Below are 21,896 nucleotides of genomic sequence, written 5' to 3'. Positions count from 1 at the left end.
AAACGGCATGTTTAATTTTGTAAATACCTTTAACCGAGACTGGGCAAAGAGCGTAGAGTTTCTGGACTTTTGGGTTTCCAGAATTAAAATGGGACGTGTTGTACACTTATCTGATTTAAACAATTACACTGGACGGTTGAATGCGGCTTACAACTTTAACACTTGAACATTAAAGGAATGGGTACACTTATCTGATTTAAACAATTACACTGGACGGTTGCCTGCGGCTTACAACTTTCACACCTGAACATTAAAGGGAGGGGTACACTTATCTGATTTAAACAATTACACTGGACGTTTGCCTGCGGCTAACAACTTTAACACTTGAACATTAAAGGACACTTATCTCATATACACAATTACACTGGACGGTTGTCTGCGGCTTACAACTTTAACACTTGAACATTAAAGGTAGGGGTACACTTATCTGATTTAAACAATTACATTGGACGGTTGAATGCGGCTTACAACTTTAACACTTGAACATTAAAGGTAGGGGTACACTTATCTGATTTAAACAATTACACTGGACGGTTGTCTGCGGCTTACAACTTTAACACTTGAACATTAAAGGGAGGGGTACACTTATCTGATTTAAACAATTACACTGGACGGTTGCCTGCGGCTTACAACTTTAACACTTGAACATTAAAGGACACTTATCTGATTTAAACAATTACATTGGACGGTTGAATGCGGCTTACAACTTTAACACTTGAACATTAAAGGTAGGGGTACACTTATCTGATTTAAACAATTACACTGGACGGTTGAATGCGGCTTACAACTTTAACACTTGAACATTAAAGGAATGGGTACACTTATCTGATTTAAACAATTACACTGGACGGTTGCCTGCGGCTTACAACTTTCACACTTGAACATTAAAGGAATGGGTACACTTATCTGATTTAAACAATTACACTGGACGGTTGCCTGCGGCTTACAACTTTCACACTTGAACATTAAAGGGAGGGGTACACTTATCTCATATACACAATTACACTGGACGGTTGGCTGCGGCTTACAACTTTCACACCTGAACATTAAAGGAAGGGATACACTTATCTCATATACACAATAATTATTACTCTGTACGATAGAGGTATCATTTCGTCATTGTAAATTTCATATTTTTACCTTTCGCTTTATTCACGAAGTAAACCATTTCGTAGGTGCGAAGGAGTGTCGTGTCATCAGGCGCCACTCTCAATTCATGAAGGTAGCACGTTCCAGCTTTTGGGAAGGAGTGTGTGCAAAGTCAGAAAGGAATGTGAACATTTATCCCTTATAGTGTAACCATAGAGTTCTAGATTTTTGCCATTAAACAATATAATCGCGTGACTAATCACGGGTCCGAGTAGTCCCGTGGGTACCTGGGTCCTACTCAGTACCTACCCGACCCGGTAACCCGAGTTACCCGTCCCAGCCCTAGTGGTCACAATAAAACTCGTGTTTGGAAGATGCAAGTTTTTGAAGCGGATGAGATAGACCCATGACGATGCGACCGATGGGGCAAGGGTACGTTCATCTTTGGCGACCACCTAGGATAATCACGAGTTGATGGTGAATAAATAAAAAACACAAGTCATGCTTATGATGTAGTCTGATTCGTACAATGGACTCTGGTTTTAGTGGAGATTTATTGTGTTTTTATATTTTGTTGATATTATTAACGCCCCTTTGAACATTGCAAAGTACGACCAAAAAAAGAAATATGGCAACTAAGACTGCCGTAAATAGGAAAAAACAACGGCAAAATGTGACTAAGTCTCATACTGATGTGAAGAATACTGATTTAATTCAAATTGGATACTGATGAAAGATACACTGAATTGGATAGTGCAATAAACATGGCATTTTGGAATTTGATGACTGTTTTATGTTCCTATCGCCTATGAGTATGATTTTGATGTTGTTAACCGTTATCGTTATCAGTTAACGTCAATATCGCCCAATAACCTCAGTATGTGTACACTCAAGACACCTTGAAACAGACAACCAGACATTATTGATATCGCCTTACCCCAGACATATTCAAATGGCAGTAAATGCTTGACATTTTCGTCGGTGTGACTTTTGGCCATCGCACAGTTTATTTTGGTATCAACTTATCCATAATTCAACATGAAATCTCGACTGTTCAATTTGATAACATATTCTTCCGAAAAACCGTTACAATATCATTGCCAGCTGACCTTTAATTTACCAAAATATAACGTGAGAACATTTTGCTTCGAACACAATGCCATTTAGAAAGTGGTCAAATGTAACAAATGTTATATTTTGGAAAACACTAGTACAGATTCTAGTACTTTTTTAGTTTGAGACCCATCCGGGATTCGAACCCACACTGCCAGAGAGAGGCACCTAATCGCCAGCACACAAAGTCTTTCATGAAAATGTTAAACATCAACGACTTGCGTCAATTTATAATGATTCCGGGGCGGTGGGGTAGCCTAGTGGTTAAAGCTTTCGCTCGTCACGCCGAAGATCCGGGTTCGATACCCTACATGAGTACAATCTGTGAAGCCCATTTCTGGTGTCCCCCGCCGTGATTTTACTTGACTGTTGCTCACATATACTCTTCATTTTACACTTAAACACCGCTGTGTCGAAGTTGAAGGGACTAACGTTAATAATTCGAGTTATCCAATGTTCGACAAGACCGAAAATGACGAATAAAGAAGGAATACGCAAGTACGATGCTTTTACTTCGAGACAACCGTAAGTTGGACACAACGATGTTTGACTGTGTATTATTTTATCAACTAAATCTCTCTTTTTCTTGTCATTATCCGTCTTACGTGTTACAATTCCACATTTCCGCTCAGTGGGCTGATCCTGATTAGTTTAGAGTATGATATATTTTCTGAGTGGTCATTATTTCTTTTTCTTTTTTCCCCATCATGGATTCCCATGAGAATGGAGCCCCAGTTGTCTACCCTTAAGACGTGGTGATTTGAGGGAGTGTCATTGTTTGCACTATCAAATCAGTCGATTGTCTGTTCCAGACTTCATTAATAACTTAATGGACTGTGTATTTCTGTACAATATAATTTGACATAAACAATAATTGTAATTGTGCGTCGATTCCTTGGCAATATTGAACGCTATACAACATCTCGAGGCACTCCCCACTCATAACATCCCTATCAAAAGTTGAGTAGTGTAGTTTCAAATTCCAAGTAAAGTCGAGTGCGTGCATCTTCCCCAGGCAAGCGTGTCCAATATCCTTGTCAAAGCCTAGCTTCTAACCCTGGCACACCAAGGCAACTTTTCTTAGCTCGACCCTGGCGCCACCTCGCGTAGTTCACGAGTTGTGCCCCTTGTAATGAAAACGCGATATCCAATCAGATCGCTGTTCTTATCTCGTATAGCTTCACCAAGATGGCGACTACCGCAGGCGACGACCTAGTCGACCAGATAACGAAAACATTCACGACTTCATCCCTGACACAAAAATATAGGCAATTAAAAGATGAAAAAAACAAAACAAAGACAGACAGCGGTAAAACACTTTCATACGAAGGTGTACCAGTCGTGGATGTTGATTTTGTGAGACGTTCTCATATTTACTAAATACATTTCCACCCTTGCCACATGAAGCCCACTTTCCTGTGCTAAATGACCCGTGAAAAATCCGGGGTAGAATAGGTCTTCAGCAACCCATGCTTGCCGTCGTAAAAGGCGACTATGCTTGTCGTAAAAGGCGACTTACGGGATCGGGTGGTCAGGCTCGCTGACTTGGTTGATGCATGTCATCGATCCCAATTGCGTGGATCGATGCTCATGATATTAATCACTGGATTGTCTGGTCTAGACTCGATTATTTACAGACCGCCGTCATATAGCTGGAATATTGCTGAGTGCGGCGTAAAACAACCAACCAACCAACCAATCCTGTGCTAAAAAATTTAGCACAGGAAAGTGGGCTTGATGTGGCAAGGGTGGAAACAAGACTGATCAAACGGCTAGTGGACGATCTTGCCTCGGGAAGATGGAGTGCATGGGTCTACGATCACTTCATAAAACATAGTTCTTTATCTTAGGTTTAGGTGCAATGAAGCTGTAAGACATGTGATGACGTTTAAGGTTGTTTATTAGAGCAACACACTGGTTGGTCATGGCAATACATGGACGTGTTACTCCCAGGGTCTGAAACTAAAAAGCACATATTACAGCAAAGTTGATTCTTGGTTGTTTATAACATTGAAATGAATTATCAAGGTATGCACAATTTTAGACTACAAACTGTCGTTGCCGTTGCGCCGGATCTTCACGGGTTAATGGTATGTACAATTATAAACTACAAAATGTCGTTGCCATTGCCCTTTCCACATTCAATTTAGGGCGGTTAAATCTACAGTTAACAATGGATGTTCACATTCTAATAATCACAAATGTCGAAATGCCTCATAGTTAACATACAATCTCATTAAAATCAGATCTTAGTTCTCGCTGGCGCTTAACAAAGATCTGATTACATCCCATTACGGGTCACGTCAGGCCGACCTTTCGCGAACTCTGACCGACCAATGGAATTACTGACAAGAAGTCGACATTAGCCAATCAGAAGGCAGCTTTCTCGTGCTTTACGGCACTAATTTCAAATTGGCGACTACGCTTCGAAACATATTTTGGCACTTTCTCGCTTAAAAAATTGAAACCTGAACAAAAAACATTCTCGAATGGCTAATATATGGTCTTGATTATATAGATTCAGTCGTTAAGCCCGTAATTATCTTTCGGAATACGCCGTTTAAAAGTTTTCGAGGCTGCATGATGAGAAATCACATTCCTACTGTCACTTTCATGATCTGGTAAGCGACGCTCTGATTGGTCGGATGAAAGATCGTTCTGACGTGACCCCTAATGGGATGTCCTCAGATCTTTGTTTAGCGGTAGCGAGAACTAAGATCTGATTTTAGTGAGATTGAGTTAACATATTAATTATAATCACATGGTCTTCCGTTATGCTTAGACTCCACGTTAGAAGTAAAGAAATGTTCACAGGACCGTTAATCCTGAGGCAGTCACTCATAGTGGTTACCTCCCTTGTCGCATCAGTTTCCTTGAGGTTGCTGAAGACTTTTCAGAACCAAGACATAGATCTGCAATTTAAACGAAAACATAAATATACCTAAACACTGAAAAAATAAGTCGATTCCAAACGATGTTTTAAAGTAATAGCTATGTAATTCTCCTCTGTCTCTCTTTGCCTACAAAGTATGAGCTTAAACGTGGGCCCGTGTTTGCCTGCAAGATCTACATAAATTAAGAATGAGCTGACGTGTTACAAATTGTAATGGAAGTGTTGAAATTGATTTGTGTTTATTCATAAGAATGAGAACTATTCTTCAAACCAATGCTTGCAACACATGCATGTTACCGCCTCACACTGGTAAGGGAGGACAGTTAACTTCTTAAAGGGCTTGTTTGTCCTCACAGATAAACAACAGTGTCTCTTTGATATCAGCGACGTTGAGGGTAACTTGACTTCTTAATATGAGCGCACTCCTCGTTCATATTATAATTCAGGTAAACTGAAAGATGGACGAAATATATTCTCTACGGTAAGGTGTGGTTTCCTCCCTGTATATATTGAGACTTGTTACTCTAAGCCATCTACATCTTTGATACAGAGAACATTGGATGCTGTTTGAACTGTCATGCCGCTGTTGACAATTAGACTTTGTCACTGACTGTCATTTTTATTCTGACCTGAGGTTTGATTGAACTCCAATCATTCTATGTAGAAACTGTGATACATGGTAATAGGTAGCAACCTCTTCTCGTCTTAAGTTTAAGACTCCAGTTAACAGAAGAGTGAGTGAGTGCGTTGGGTTTAACGCCGCTTTTAACAGTATTCCAGTTATATCTCGGCGTGTCAGCTTAATGTGGGAGGAAAGCCCGAAGTGATGCAGGTCTCAGACGTTTACCACTTCGGTGAAACCCATGGGCACGGGTATGTTGCTGACAAACCTAGAAACATTATCGGTGCGAACTGGGATTCAAGCCCTCAATCATAGGTTTCTGGCGTGCACAAGGGACACAACTCTGCACAGCGAATCGCGGCGCCTTAGACGACTGGGCCACCCGTGCCCCCGGTTAACAGAAGAAGCGAATTTGATATTGTTTTATAAACGCTTCAATTACCCCCCTTTGACCTTTGGATGGGGCAGCCATTTTATCCCCAAAAAATAAATTGTCCCCGAAAGTGCTTGAAAAAACGAAACAATTATGATTTAGATTGTTGAACAAAATTAGATTGTCTCCAGTGTTGTTTTTGGTTTTTTTATGTATATGCAAAATATTTTATGTACACATGTGTGAACTGAATGTACAATATTTAGGATTGAGACAGCCTGTATTGTGTATTTGCTGAAGTGGGGTACATGTTTTTATACACAACTTTTCAGGAAATAATTAATGTATGTTTATGGTGAGTTTTAAATATAGTCTCTCATAAACCAAAATTGGTGGCTTTTGTACATTTAAACGTAAAAAATGTAGTCTCTCTGTCTGTCTCTCTGTCATATCCGAAATTTCGAAATGGACGATAATTCGTTATAACCGATAGTTCCTATTTTTGATACTTCGTAATAAGCCGATACTTCGGTAAAATTGAGGATTCATTATAGTCGATTCTTTGTTATCGCCGTTATAGTCAAATACCTTGTCTTAGACAAAATACCTCGTAATGGTTCCTGGTTAAAGCCACGCCGTCACGCCGAAGACCCAGGTTCGATTCCCTACAAGGGTACAATATGTGAAGCCTATTTCTGGTGTCCCCCGCCATGGTATTCCTGGAATATTGCGGTGTGTCAGGTGTCTGAGTGGAATATGCATGGTAAACTGCAGCCACGTATCTCAAAGGGCCAGCACTATACAACCGGCATAAATCCGAACTAGCATTTTAATAATAGGATCTTGGAGATTGGTTAAATGAGGCAACACGAACATGTTATATTGTTTTGCATATCAATCAAACTGTAATGTGTAAACTATTTCATCAATATTGGTGGCGGGTGTTTTAGTGCCGAGACGTTGGGAATTCGAAATACCGCCACAAGTACGATTTCATCTATCGGCGAAACATTTGCAGTCGCTCATACTGTTTGTCATAAAATAACCAGTCCCGTGTAAGTTATCCGATAACCCATGTCTCAGTTGGTTATATGAATAATTTAACCTCGACAAACAACAGACATCACCTTTCCTTGAGGTGTATGGTCAAATACCTCGTTATAGTCAAATACCTCGCTCGTTTTAGTCTAATACGTCATTTTCGCCGATACTTCCTGCATAATAGATATGCTGCAGTATTACCGATACGATGTCAAACATACTTAAATAGTCAATTAATAGTCAAACCGACATCGTTTTATCCGACAGTTCGATATTGCCAATTCCGTGGTGTAACCGATACTTCGTTATACTCGAAAACTTCACCATAGCCGACACTTCGTAATAACAAATATTTATTTTGTTTATCCGACCTTAATATAATCCAAACCTTCCTATGGCCTTGTTGATAGAGACGACTTTAGTCAACGCCACTTGAAACAGAATCCGGAAATATCGCGAACACAAATAAAGGGAGATATATGGAGTTGTGATAGTTATACAGTAAAAACAAGCCATTCCGGCGATAAGGAATATTACTCACAATAATGGCAAAAATTGCAAAGTGTGCTTTTCAAGAAGTAACCTTTTTGCTGGCGAGAAAAATCATCCCCGAGTTTTTATCAAATGGTTGCAAGCCTGGTATGAATGGACAGTCAGGTGACTGCGAGGGGTTATTTTTCAAGTTGTTGAAGTGAGGTTAAATGGAGTTGAACGTCACGTACAAGAGTATTGCAGTTAGACAGCGTCGTGCATGCACATGTGTGTTAGCTGCTTGTACTAGTCCGGACTAATGCCGAGTTTATAGTGCTAGCCCACTGTGGTACCATGCCGCAGTTTAACGTGAATACTCCACTCAGACTCAGAGCCGACCACGCCAGGCAGGTAACAAGTACCATCTTTTAACGTCTTATGGTATGACGCGGGGACCATACTGTCCGACTTTGACATGGCCACAACGTCGTATTGGCAGCTGTTGATACTGGTATACAAGAACTAACTGTTCGAATTGTGGGCATCCACTTAAGATCTATCTTGAAAGCCATAACCAAACAAAACCCAAGAGCTGATAAGAGGAGTGTAACTGACTGAAACATACTCACTTTAGAGTACTGGTTAACGAATTCTTTCAAGTCAACAAGGCCATCACCTGTAACAGATATCAGAGTGTTATCATTTCGATTCAGATGAGGAGCCGCATGTTCTATAATCTGAGGGGAACTGGGAAATTTGTTTTTAAATTATTCCTGCCAGAAATTACTGGATAAAATCAAGTATTACAAACAAATGGTTCTGATATTGTTTTGTAGAAACAAGTATTTTGTCTCGACTAATCCAAGCCTTTTCTTGGGATTTTATTGTCATCTTCATGCAGACGTTGTTACATTATATCATATTTCTATGTAGGTGTTTCTCCTTTTCATCTTGTTTATGCATTCTTTTTCTCAAACCGTGGGACAGTTTTATTCAAGTGGTTTCTTAAAAGAAATAAGGGACGTATACATTTTGTTTTATCTTGCCAGAAGAGGACAAAAATGCAAACAAAATGTTATTTCGAACAAAGCCATTTAAATTTAATTTGTTAAAATTCAAATGTATTACCAACGTTTTAATTTTACTGCATCTTTGTGAAATATGGGGCAGGCGGATGATTTGTTTATAGCTCAAAATAATTAAATATATCTCATTAAAAGTAAATATATGTCATTACGTGAATTGAAAACAATGATGATAGTGACTTTCCGAGTTTGGGGACGGCCAACATGAACGATATTGATATCGTCTTTATTGAACGGTGACCTAGGTATGTGCGGTGTCAAACATTAACATGTGCAAACTAGCGTCATTAGGTCTGAGTATGCGGACAATGTGAGTTACAGTTGACCAACATGTTGTTTAGGCCAATGCCACACTGACTGGGACAACGAGTACAAAAACAATGAAAAGTGACAGATTAAAGGTGACGGGAAAAGCCAGTAAAACACACGCCCGAACGCAACCAGTGGTTTAGCCCAAATACGTGCAAAACATGACAAGTAACAGTCAATATGGGTATAAAATGCTCCATTCCGGATGCAACTGAACTGCACTCTTGGAAGTTGAAAATGCGACGTATTTCGAACACTATTCAATAATGACGCTATTTAACATCAACCAAGTCAGCGAGCCCGACCATCCGATCCCGTTAGTCGACTCTTGCGACAAGTAAGGATTGCTGAAGACCAATTCTGATAATCCACACAGCGCACAGAGCACTTATGCACAGTGAATGCTGCGCTATACAAATGCATAAATTATTATTATTATTATTATTATTATTATTATTATTATTATCCAATAAAAAAATGATGCTGATGACAATGGGCAACATGACAACGGTCCTTACTGTTCTCGTCCAGCATCTTGAACATGGAGGAAGTGATCTGTCGACTTATGGTGCCGTCATGGTCGCTATCCAAGGTCTTGAAAACAGCTTCTAAGAATTTCCTCTGAGTTGTTGCCCCTGTCGTGAACTCGTCCATACTCAAGATGTGATCATCTGTAGAAAAAAGAATCGTAGTTAATCAGCGGCTGATCCGGGACTTTGAAAAGAAGTAGTGGGCTGATGGACACTGTACACGAGTCAGAAAGTGAACGAAAAAGGCGTGACACGTTGACACGTTGTTCTCCATCACCCGTGAATAGATACGACCGCTTTGCGGTTACCGCTACCGCTGAAAGATCTGAGGACATCCCATAACGGGTGAAGTCAGACCGACCTTCGCGAACTTTGACCAACTAAGGAAAGACTGACAAATGGTCGACATTATCCAATCAAGAGGTGGCTTCCTCGTGCTTTAGGGCACTAGTTTCAAAGTGGCGACTACGCTTTGACAAATTCTCGAGTAAAAATTTGAAAACTGAACAAAATACTATTCTGGAATGGCCTGCATCACATCGTGCTTTCCTCCCACATTAAGCTGACACGCCATGATATAACTGGAATAATATTAAAAGCGGCGTTAAACCCAACTCACTCACTCACTCATGAAGAGCAACCTCCTCGTTGTAAGTGCTGGTTTACGGTTATCGCTAATGTATCATGTCGAGGGGAAAATATGCACACGACTGAGAGAGAGTTGCAACTTTGTCTGAACAAAATCAATGATTGGCCAGAGCCTTTTTTAGTTTTCTACATCTAAAACAAATTGCATTCATTTCTGTCGAAAATGAAAACCTTATAGTGACCCAGAATTGCATCTAGCTGTAACTCAAATTAAAATTGTAAAGGGAGCTAAATGTTCAGTAATAATTTTTATCATCGTACTTCCGTACCACATATTAAACTTCTGAAGCTCAATGATTGAAGACACTGGATTTATTAAAAGTTGTTTCCAATTTCATGTGGCTAGGGGACCAGTCAACCTCACTTGTACAGATCACTAATTCGTTTGAAGCTGGACTATGGCTCCATCATCTATGGTGGAGCTTTTAAAAGCAAGCTTAAACCTTTAGATTCTATCCACCGTCAAGGTCTCAGACTCTGTCTTGGATCTTTCCGACCCTTCCCTATTTACAGTTTGTACATTGAGGCCGATGAGCCACCTCTTAAACAAAACTGTATTGAATTATCTTTACAGTATATCACAAAGTTACATTCCAGTGAGTCCAATCCTGCATACAGCTGTGTGTTTAATCCCCTTTATGAGGATCTGTAGAGTACAAAAATCATCTCTTATTCCGCCTCTTGGAAAAATAATAAAACCTTATATTTCTGCCGCTAACACTGAACTTGAAACTATATCTCCTTTCCGGTTGCTGTCCTCTCCTCCTTGGCAATTGGTAAAGACACAAGTAGACCTGTCATTGACCAAACAAATCAATTACAGTACCAACAAGAGTGAGTGAGTGGATTTAACGCCGCTTTTAACAGTATTCCAGTTATATCGCGGCGTGTCAGCTTAATGTGGGAAGAAGGCCCGAAGTGATGCAGGTCTCAGACGTTTACCTCTTCGGTGAAACCCACGAGCACGGGTATGGTGCTGACAAACCTAGAAACATAATCGGGGCGAACCGGGATTCGAACCCACAATCATAGGTTTCTGGCGTGCCCAAGGGACGCAACTCTGCACAGCGATTCGCGGCGCCTTATACGACTTGGCCACCCGTGCCCCCGTACCAACAAGAATCCAATCAGTTAAGAAATACATACAATACTTCTAAATCAATATTTACAGATGGATCAAAGGATGGTGACGCTGTTGCCAGCGCCACTGTCGTCGGATCCAAAACTCTATCAACCAGATTACCAGTTAACTCTTCCATTTTTACAGCTGAATCAAAGGCCATTTTATCATCTCTAGAACATAACAAAAAGTCTAAACATCAGCAATTATTATTTTTCCTGTCTTCAAGCTATTAAAAAGAATTCGCGTCAGCATCCAGTTTTAGTCGCTTCATTGAATTATATAATAATCTTGCTTTAGTCACGATATGGCTGAAATATTGCCGATGTGACACAGGATATTAACTCACTCACTAACTCACTGACGCGCCTGGGGGACGTAACTAGTCTGCCATACAGACCCTGAAACTAATATACCCAATACAACCCATGCAAGTCTATAATGTTTGGCAAGTCTAGATTACTGCAGTATCTGAAAATGAAGAGTCTCTGGGCTCCTTTTTATATATATTAAGATAATTTAACAACTGTTTTTTCTGTAAGACATGTTCATTTTAGAGACTAGATGTTAGTCTAGGAGGTGAGGTGAGGTGAAATTGGGTTTAACGTCGCGTCCAAGATTATTGCTCTTATATAGCAATGTGCATGTACGTATGTGTGGCTGCTTGTACTAGTCCGGACTAATGCCGATTTATAGTGCTAGCACACTGAGATACCATGCCGCAGTTTAATATGAATACCCCACTCAGACACAGTATACTGACTCCGAGCCGACCAGCCCTCGTTTTAGCCCCCTAATGCCGAGTGCCAGACAGAGTAACAACAAGTACCATCTTTTAACGTCTTTTGGTATGACGCGGCCGGGGATCGAACCCCGGACCTTCCGCTCTCCGGGCGGACGCTCTACCACTAGACCACGGAGGCGGTCACTGTTAGTCTCAACTGCTGGAAGAACTCAAAGAAACACATATACGAGGGCGCGAATGCGAAGGGTCAAACTCACTGTTCGTGTCATCGTCGTCGAAGGCTTTGTACATCTCAGCTACTTCTAGGTGCCCGTTTTTATTATCGTCGAGAGTGTTGAAGATCTGTTTGAAGAAGGCGATTAACTGCGCAGCTTCCGCTGTGCTCGGCGGCGAAGTAGTCCTGTGAACAGCCAATTTTACCTGAAGATTTGTTTTGTACATACGGTAAACTACGGTTATAACGAACACGCTTATAACGAACTGGCGGATATAACGAACAGTTTTTAGGTCTCTGCCATTTGCTGTATATATGCTGTATAAATGTTATAACGAATTACGGTTATAACGAACTAGATTTTGTGGTCCCTTTGAGTTCTGTATATATTTAGAGGACTTCAATATGTTATTATTTTTGTATATATTTAGAGGACTTCAATATGTTATTATTTTTGTATATATTTAGAGGACTTCAATATGTTATTATTTTTATATATTTAGAGGAATTCAATATGTTATTATTTTTGTATATATTAAGAGGAATTCAATATGTTATTATTTTTGTATATATTTAGAGGACTTCAATATGTTGTTTTGCGTTCACAGAGTTATAAGTGTAAAATCCGGAGCGCACACTCATGCGCGGATTTACTCAGTATGTATACCGGTCTTTACCAAACAAATGATGTCAGTGCTTAAGGTAATTTAAGGATCAGTTAAACCGTTCAGTACTTTAAGTGCTTACATATACCTAATCAAAACACTAAGTGAAAATGCTGATATTCTTAATGATTCTTAAGTCGAATAAATTCCACTTCGCATTGATTAAAAGTGAGCGAGTGGGTTTGGCTTGACGTCGCTTTGAACAGAATATCAGTTATATCACTGCGTGTCATCTTGAAGTGGGAAGAAGTGATGCGGGTTTCAGATGGTTACTATTTTGGTGAAATTCACTAGCATGGGTCGGGGCCGACACACCTAGAAACATTTTCAGGGTGATTCTGGGATTCGAACCTACGATCTTATTGTGTTACACCTAAGCGACGGAACTCTATACAGTGGATCACGGCGACTAAATACGACTAGGCCACCCGTGGCCCCAGTGCCCAGTTTGACTTTTCTTTTCATTCAACACGTTATCGACGATGGAGATGCCGCTCATGTAAAGACTAGAAATATTACAATTACAGCTGCTGTTATGTATTGACTTGAACTGTAAATCCCTTGAAGGAACTGATATATTTATACACTGCTGGGCAAAAGAAAGTGTTAACATCCATGTATGATGGTGGCCTAAAATGAAACAAAAAACATGGTTAGTGGATGGTGATGTACTTGATCCGGGTGTAATAGTTTTGGAACTTAAGCTTGGCAGTATTTCGGCGACTGCTTTCAGCCCAGTAACGTGTTGATAATATCTGGTTTAATGATATCACTTAAGGTTTGCAAAAGAATTCTTGCCCAGTGGACAAAAACTTTCAAGAAGAAAAAAACATGCCAACCTTAAGTTAATAACAACGTTCTGATCAACGTCCTTAAGCAAAGTTATCAATAACAAGCCTTTTGACGCCTAGTGCAGAGTGAACTTGGACCTTCAAGGTCATCGAATCAATGTCAGAAACTAATCCCAGGCGTACATGTATTTTGGAAGGCATGAAATCTCTAACACCCTTTTCAAGCGCGTGGTTTACTATAAAACAATTGCAATGCGAGCAATCACATTAAGAGGATATGCGGAATATGCACTTGTCACGATGCCATAATAAATTAATAAGAAGTTCATCTATGCCCGCCTGACTACCAAACACCCCAGCCTCACGTCATTATGTAATGAAAAAAGACCATACACGAGTATTCCACCGCCTCTCATTTTTTAACATTTGGAAGAATAGCTAACAATCAACATATTTTGGCATTAGCATACATTTTATCCATATATACATAGGAACACAAAGAAATACAACGAAAAAGACAGTCACTTGTTGCACATGCGTTTCTTTGAATAAAAAGGCCAAACGCCACTTTTCTTCTTTCTGGGTCACCAGGGGCGGTCGGGTAGCCTAGTGGTTAAAGCGTTTGCTCGTAACGCCGAAGACCCGGGTTCGATTCCTGACATGGGTACAATGTGTGAAGCCCATATCTGGTGTCCACCGCCGTGATATTGCTGGAATATTGCTAAAAACGGCGTAAAACCATACTCACTCACTCACTGGGTTCACCATTGTGTTTCAATTTGGAAATTATCTCGTAAAAATAAAAAATAGGAACACACTGTTAGAGACAGAGTTCATGATACGATTCCGCCAAAATCATGAACTAGTGTTTATGAATCACTATCATCACTAGGGATCACACCAGGTGTCCTCGGAAATCACTGGATTGTCTGGTCCAGACTCGATTATTTACAGACCGGCGTCATATAACTGGAATATTGCTGAGTGCGGCCTCAAACAACAAACAAACAAAACCTAAAACCGCACGGGAATATATGGTACAAGGCAAAATAGGGAATTGCATCGGACATCATTTTTGTCACTGATGCGTCAACTTTGGAAATGTCCTCAACATCATCGGCTCACACGTCTTCCAAAATATAACTCACGTGGGTGCAGCAAACGCCCCGGCGAGTAACGATAGAGTGATGATGCACAGCATCCTGAAATAACAAGATATAAATTACAATGACTACTATCCCCATGGTAACTGATGTATGAGAGTATCCGCAGCACAAGTCAGCGATTATCCAGTATATCATATCTTCATTCTATCGTGATACATACACTGGATCCATTCGCGACCCTAGTTTCGTTTAGAGTTGGGTTGGAGGTGAGGTGAAGAGGGGTTTGACGTCGTGGTCACGATTATTGCACTGACATGTATAAAGCGACGTGCATGCGCGTGTGTGTGTGGCTGCATGTACTAGTCCGGACTAATGCGGGTTTTGTACTGCTAGCCAAGTGAGATACCATGCCTCAGTTTAACATGAATACATCACTCAGACACCGTTATACTGACTCCAAGCCTACCAGTCCTTGTTTAAGCTTCTTAATGGCGAGCGCCCTGCAGGGTTACAATAAGTACCCTCTTTAAACATCTTTTGGTATGACGCAAACCCGACCTTCCGCTCCCGGCGGACGCTCTACCACTTGGCCACGGAAGCGGTCGAATTCGGTTGGAATTACACGACGCAAGTTTTCTTTCATGACTGAAACAATTGCGATACAGTACTCGACTCGCCTTGTTGCGCATCGTCTGAAATACGGTTGGTAAAGCCTTGTAACATGACGACTTCTTCCCCCGTTCTTAATACTCGTGAAAACATTTTTTTCAAGCAAACCCTTGCTACAAGTCTCCTAATTCGATTAGATATTTCGAGAGATCTCTCTAACGAAGCCGCGGTTTTTATGTCAGATTTTTGCCAAACTCGCGTTCAGAAGAAGCACTTTGATTGGTTGTTGATTTCAAGTGCACGACATCGGGTAATTGTGTGATCCGTCACGTCCTAAACGAAGGTGCCGTGGTGAACGGGCCCATTACAACTACGGTTATAATGAACACGCTTATAACGAACTGACCGATATAACGAACTTATTTTTAGTCCCGGCCATTTGTTGTACATATGCTGTATATATGCTTATAACGAACTACGGTTATAACGAACTAAAATTAGTGGTCCCTTTGAGTTATAACCGTAGTGTACTGTATTTATCATAATAGAATAGAGATGTAATACCCTGTGTAATCGAGGATGTCTAGCACCCGATACCAGTTGTAAGAGCTAAGGAGCCGACTAAAAATAAGTTCCAAGTCATAGCACTTTGTGATCCATTTTTGTTTAACGCAGCGCTCAGCAATATTCCAGCTTTAGGGCGACGGTCTGTAAAATATCGAGCCTGGACCAGACAATCCGATTGGGATAGGATTACATTCATGAACCATGTCAGGCAGTTTGACCACCCGATCCCGTTAGTCGCCTCTTACGATAAGCATGGGTTGCTGAAGACCAGTTGTCATCAGGACGTTCACGGGTCGCGTAGTGATTGGCATGTGGCTGATTGTTCTGGTCGGGACTTTCATACTACCAGCCCTCCGAGACACCATTCCGCAGCTTGATGTGGATACTTACTGAGACACGGTATACTGACTCTAACCCGACTAGGGGCGGTCGGGTAGCCTAGTGGTTAAAGCGTTCGCTCGTCACGCCGAAGACCCGGGTTCGATTCCCGACATGGGTACAATGTGTGAAGCCCATTTCTGGTGTCCCCCGCCGTGATATTGCTGGAATATTGCTAAAAGCGGCGTAAAACCATACTCACTCACTCTAAGCCGACTAGACCTTGTTTTATCCCCTTACGTTCGAGCGCCATGCAGGGTATATACAACAAGTATATAATTATTTTAACCTATTGGTATTACGCGACCAGAAGTAATGAACACTCAGCGAAATCTGTCGAGTGGGGTCACCGTATTGGTCAGCACTATAACATCGGCATAACACGCACGCACGCGCGACATTTACCTTTCGAGAGCACAGAGAATCGGTCGTAAAATCTCAATTTTGTAACCCATCATGTTGGGTTAGAGAGAAGAACAATTACAAAAAATCGTTCAGTTATCTAATTTATTTCTGATGTGTGTTCGGCTATGTTACAATTACATGTTTGTTTCTCATGACCCACCGCCCCTAATATTGCCCTCCTCCTTATATTTTAATTAATATTCTTGAGCACATTTGTACACCACAATCCAACTTCTTCAATGCGCCATGTCATTCGCATTGTGTCAGATTCGCACGGTACCTGATATGGTCACCATATGGCCCGACTCGACACGAGTCGCAGGGGGTCGGGCTAGAAAGGTCATACGGTGCAATAGAATGAAGTTTACTTTTATTTATTGATAACCTATTGAAGATACACCCATCCCTTCTACGCCGTATGTTTTGGAAAACATCATGCCTAATAAACACATTTCAAAATGTCCTAAACCTATTTTCTAAGCGCTTGAGCCGATAAGGTAGGCACAACATAGCGGATATATATAATAATTAGTAAGAGACGACTACGGAATGCGGTGGTCAGGTCATCGTATCCCAATTACGTAGATCGATGCTCATGATGTCAATCACGGGATTGTCTGATCCAATCTCGATTATTTACAGACCGCCGTCAAATAGCTGGGATATTGTGAGTGCGGCGTTAAACAACAAACAAACAAAAATATAATGATTTTATGTAGAAAAGAATTACTTATTTGTTGCAATTTTCCTGCCATTACTTCAATGAATGCAGATGTATTTATTAACGTCTCACGCATATAAAATAATGAGTCTTTGATCTGAAATATTATAGCAGGTTCTAGCAGCATGATCGGTCAGGTTAGACTGACATTAAATCCCAGAAATAAAGCTCTTATTTCAGATTATATATCTAAAAAATACAAAAATAAAATCCAACTGGAGGGCACGACAATCCTTAAGTTCAGAGCTGTGGCAATTTATACTTGCCAAATCATTTTAGACTTGAGTTGGACTCATTTTTTTTGTTTAATCTCGTCGGTCTGGGAGACAAACTACTTCAGGACAGAAGATGATTAAAGGCATATCTTTAAGTTAACAAATGAAAATAATTTCCTACTATATGCAATTCATTCGATTTGTATCTGTAAATATGAGTCATGGCAGTAAAATATTCCCAATAATTTTCGGAGAAAATAGTAACACTTCCCCATAATTACTAGTTGTTGGAAGATTCACCGATGCATCGATGGATCGCGATATTTTACTTCTCGATACAACTATCGATTACGGTAGTAAACAAAGAAATGGATATTGATTCTTATCTTAACTGCTTGTTCTAATACTAGTAACTGTTACACCAAACACTTATTAATTAGTGGGGAAAACGTAAAAATTTTCATCCATTATACTTGATGGAGTATACTTGACACTGGCAACTGTAAATCAGTAGTGTGCAAGGTATTTGGGCTTCCTGTCTATGAAAAGGATGGCTCACGCACCACAGATAAGAGCACATGCCAGTATCGTGATACATATCGGATCGTGAGCAATGTATATATGTATCGAGTCGCACTCGGACAGTATGTGTATCGTCCCAGTCCTAATAATTACTGGACATGACAGTAATTGTATACTTCCCCTATAATCATTGGACAGGAATGAGCCAAGGCAGTTAACTGGCCATGAAAGTCCAGTTTCCACCCTTGCTGACATAGGCCGGAATTTATAAGTAATATTTTTGGCTGAACTAACCAGTCTATGCAAAGTCTAAACAAAATCGTGTAACGAAACTGGGCTTCGACCGATATTTTCCAACTCTGTTCCTGTTTTTGATAAAGTGCTCAAGTGCTGTGCTTCAACCCACATGCACTGGCACATAACTCGTAAATGCCACTGATGGCGCTACGATCGAGCCCAGAAATTCCAACCTAGTTCGGCAAGGGTGGAAACTGGACTTTTGTAGTCAGTTAACTCCCTTGCCTCAAGAAGATGGTTAATTACTCGAAGTGACAGTTATACTTTCTCATTTATTACTTGTCATGACAATTATACTTTCCAATATAATTATTGGAGATGACAGTAATACTTTTCCATTCGTTAATTGACGTGACAGGTATACTTTACCATTAATTACTGGACGTGACAGCTATACTTTCTCATTAATTACTGGATGTGACAGCTGTACTTTCCCATTAATTACTGGATGTGACAGCTATACTTTCCCATTAATTACTGGATGTGACAGCTATACTTTCTCATTAATTACTGGATGTGACGTTATACTTTCTCATTAATTACTGGACGTGACAGCTATAAGTTCCCATTAATTACTGGACGTGACAGCTATACTTTCTCATTAATTACTGGACTTTACAGCTATACTTTCTCATTAATTACTGGACGTAACAGCTATACTTTCTCATTAATTACTGGATTTTACAGCTATACTTTCCCATTAATTACTGGACGTGACAGCTATACTTTCTCATTAATTACTGGATTTTACAGCTATACTTTCCCATTAATAACTGGATGTGACAGCTATACTTTCTCATTAATTACCGGATGTGACAGCTATACTTTCTCATTAATTACTGGATGTGACAGCTATACTTTCTCATTAATTACTGGATGTGACAGCTATACTTTCTCATTAATTATTGGACGTGACAGCTACACTTTCCCATTAATAACTGGACGTGACAGCTACACTTTCCCATTAATTACTGGACGTGACAGCTATACTTTCTCATTAATTACTGGATGTGACAGCTATACTTTCTCATTAATTACTGGATGTGACAGCTATACTTTCTCATTAATTATTGGACGTGACAGCTACACTTTCCCATTAATAACTGGACGTGACAGCTACACTTTCCCATTAATTACTGGACGTGACGTTATACTTTCTCATTAATTACTGGATGTGACAGCTATACTTTCTCATTAATTACTGGATGTGACAGCTATACTTTCTCATTAATTATTGGACGTGACAGCTACACTTTCCCATTAATAACTGGACGTGACAGCTACACTTTCTCATTAATTACTGGACGTGACAGCTATAAGTTCCCATTAATTACTGGACGTGACAGCTATACTTTCTCATTAATTACTGGACTTTACAGCTATACTTTCTCATTAATTACTGGACGTAACAGCTATACTTTCTCATTAATTACTGGATTTTACAGCTATACTTTCCCATTAATTACTGGACGTGACAGCTATACTTTCTCATTAATTACTGGATTTTACAGCTATACTTTCCCATTAATAACTGGATGTGACAGCTATACTTTCTCATTAATTACCGGATGTGACAGCTATACTTTCTCATTAATTACTGGATGTGACAGCTATACTTTCTCATTAATTACTGGATGTGACAGCTATACTTTCTCATTAATTATTGGACGTGACAGCTACACTTTCCCATTAATAACTGGACGTGACAGCTACACTTTCCCATTAATTACTGGACGTGACAGCTATACTTTCTCATTAATTCCTGGATGTGACAGCAAAACTTTCTCATTAATTACTGGACTTAAAAGCTATAAGTTCCCATTATCCTTATCACGGACCTGTGTTGAAGGTGCGTGATTCGAATCCATATGTATTCGCGAGGGGATGTCACGGGTGGGCGTCCAAGAAGAGAGCTGGTTCTTGGTTTTATTGGTTTTCACAAACACAAAAGTGTAACTTCTCATGTGTAAACCACCGATCTAGACTACCAGTTATCGGACTTAAGTTGTTGCTGAAGAAAGTGTTTTCCCAAATATAGCATTTGTCACATTTGACCTCTTTCTAAATGACATCGTGTGTTCATTAATCCTATGGCATTTAATCTCTTTGGCTGATTGAATATTATCCACATATATTCATTTCAAAGCAATTTATTCATATGACACATAAATATATATAAATGAGGAATATCACGTACGACCTTTTGTGGCTATATATATGACTGATGATTGTATCCTATTAGGTGCTTCTCAAGTAGTTTTCAGACCGCCTCCGTGGTCTAGTGTTAGAGCGTCCGCCCGGAGAGCGGGAGGTCCGGGGTTCGATTCCCGGCCGAGTCATGCCAAAAGACGTTAAAAGATGGTACTTGTTGTTACCCCGTCTGGCGCTCGGCATTAAGGGGCTTAAACAAGGACTGGTCGGCCCGGAGTCAGTATACTGTGTCTGAGTGGGATATTCATGCTAAACTGCGGCATGGTATCTCAGTGAGCTAGCACTATAAATCGGCATCAGTCCGGACTAGTACGAGCAGCCACACACACACACGTACATGCACGTCGCTATATAAGTGCAATAATCATGGACGCGACGAATAACCCCATTTCACTTCACCTCCAGTAGTTTTCCTTTTAACACATATGGGCCACACCTGTTCTTTTCGTTGATAGGGGCGGTGGGGAGGCAGGGAGACAAAAATTAAATCGTGCATTCGCCATCCGGGGACCTCAATTCAGTACATGGGTAATTATGTGAAGCGAGTTCCTTCTTGAATGTTCATGATTATAAAGGTCGCGTAAAACCGAACAGAACGATCTTACTGAAAGTGTTGGAAATGAAATAAAATGTTTCATACTGTTTGCTGCGAAACGTTATATATGCTTTGGATTCAAGCTATTAGACGTAATGTCAGTATGTGCTATCATGTATATACAAAATACATATTGTTTATTATCGTATACGAGCCATTAAGATATTTAATTTATAAACAATATTTGTTGTAATATAATAATTTGCAGTACCCACCTGTGTGTCTTCGCCTTATGTCACTAAACAGACTGATAAGACAGCATGCTCTCACTTTATCTTTAAAGGTAGCTCACCTGATTCGGGTTTTCGCCAATCACAGAGAATCTTGTTTCAAGTGAGGCGAGATGCAATGGGGATTAAGTAAATTATAAAACACGCCTGCGATAAGTGTCAGGGCAAAGTGCCTTTCTTTAGAATATCCCTGGGTCAGTGAAATGTTTTATGTTTTTTTATGCCTTTTTTTTTTCGTTTACTGCCGTAATGCACCTCCAGTGATGACGTCATATATTATGTTAATAACTTAGGGCATAGGTCAATGTATCTGGACATTTACACCTTGGTT

The 21,896-nt window shown here is 40.2% G+C and overlaps 1 protein-coding gene across 1 annotated transcript; it reads right to left on the bottom strand.

The window, feature by feature from the left end:
• Positions 1 to 4,084: 4,084 nt before the first annotated feature.
• Positions 4,085 to 21,623, bottom strand: LOC124144847. Its single transcript, XM_046514451.2, has 7 exons — positions 21,551 to 21,623; positions 14,858 to 14,911; positions 12,297 to 12,439; positions 9,515 to 9,667; positions 8,232 to 8,278; positions 5,054 to 5,114; positions 4,085 to 4,164 (listed from the first exon to the last, which is right to left on the bottom strand). Exons 2-6 carry the CDS (start codon positions 14,908 to 14,910, stop codon positions 5,067 to 5,069), a joined length of 444 nt encoding a protein of 147 aa, XP_046370407.1. The 5' UTR covers position 14,911; positions 21,551 to 21,623; the 3' UTR covers positions 4,085 to 4,164; positions 5,054 to 5,066.
• Between the last annotated feature and the right edge of the window lie 273 nt (positions 21,624 to 21,896).

The sequence above is a fragment of the Haliotis rufescens genome, unplaced genomic scaffold, assembly GCF_023055435.1.
Source record: "Haliotis rufescens isolate VD_foot unplaced genomic scaffold, xgHalRufe1.0.p SCAF_8, whole genome shotgun sequence".
Taxonomy (NCBI): domain Eukaryota; kingdom Metazoa; phylum Mollusca; class Gastropoda; order Lepetellida; family Haliotidae; genus Haliotis; species Haliotis rufescens.
The sequence above is the reverse complement of the archived record's forward strand: the minus strand, read 5'-3'. Positions and strand labels throughout refer to the sequence as shown.

Excerpts from the sequence above, each read along its gene's own strand:
- LOC124144847 (XM_046514451.2), bottom strand. The coding sequence starts at position 14,910 with ATGCTGTGCATCATCACTCTATCGTTACTCGCCGGGGCGTTTGCTGCA. Across the intron at positions 12,440-14,857 it reads GGGGCGTTTGCTGCACCCAC|GACTACTTCGCCGCCGAGCA; the intron begins GTGAGTTATATT and ends GGCTGTTCACAG. Across the intron at positions 5,115-8,231 it reads TCGTTAACCAGTACTCTAAA|ATCTATGTCTTGGTTCTGAA; the intron begins GTGAGTATGTTT and ends TTTAAATTGCAG.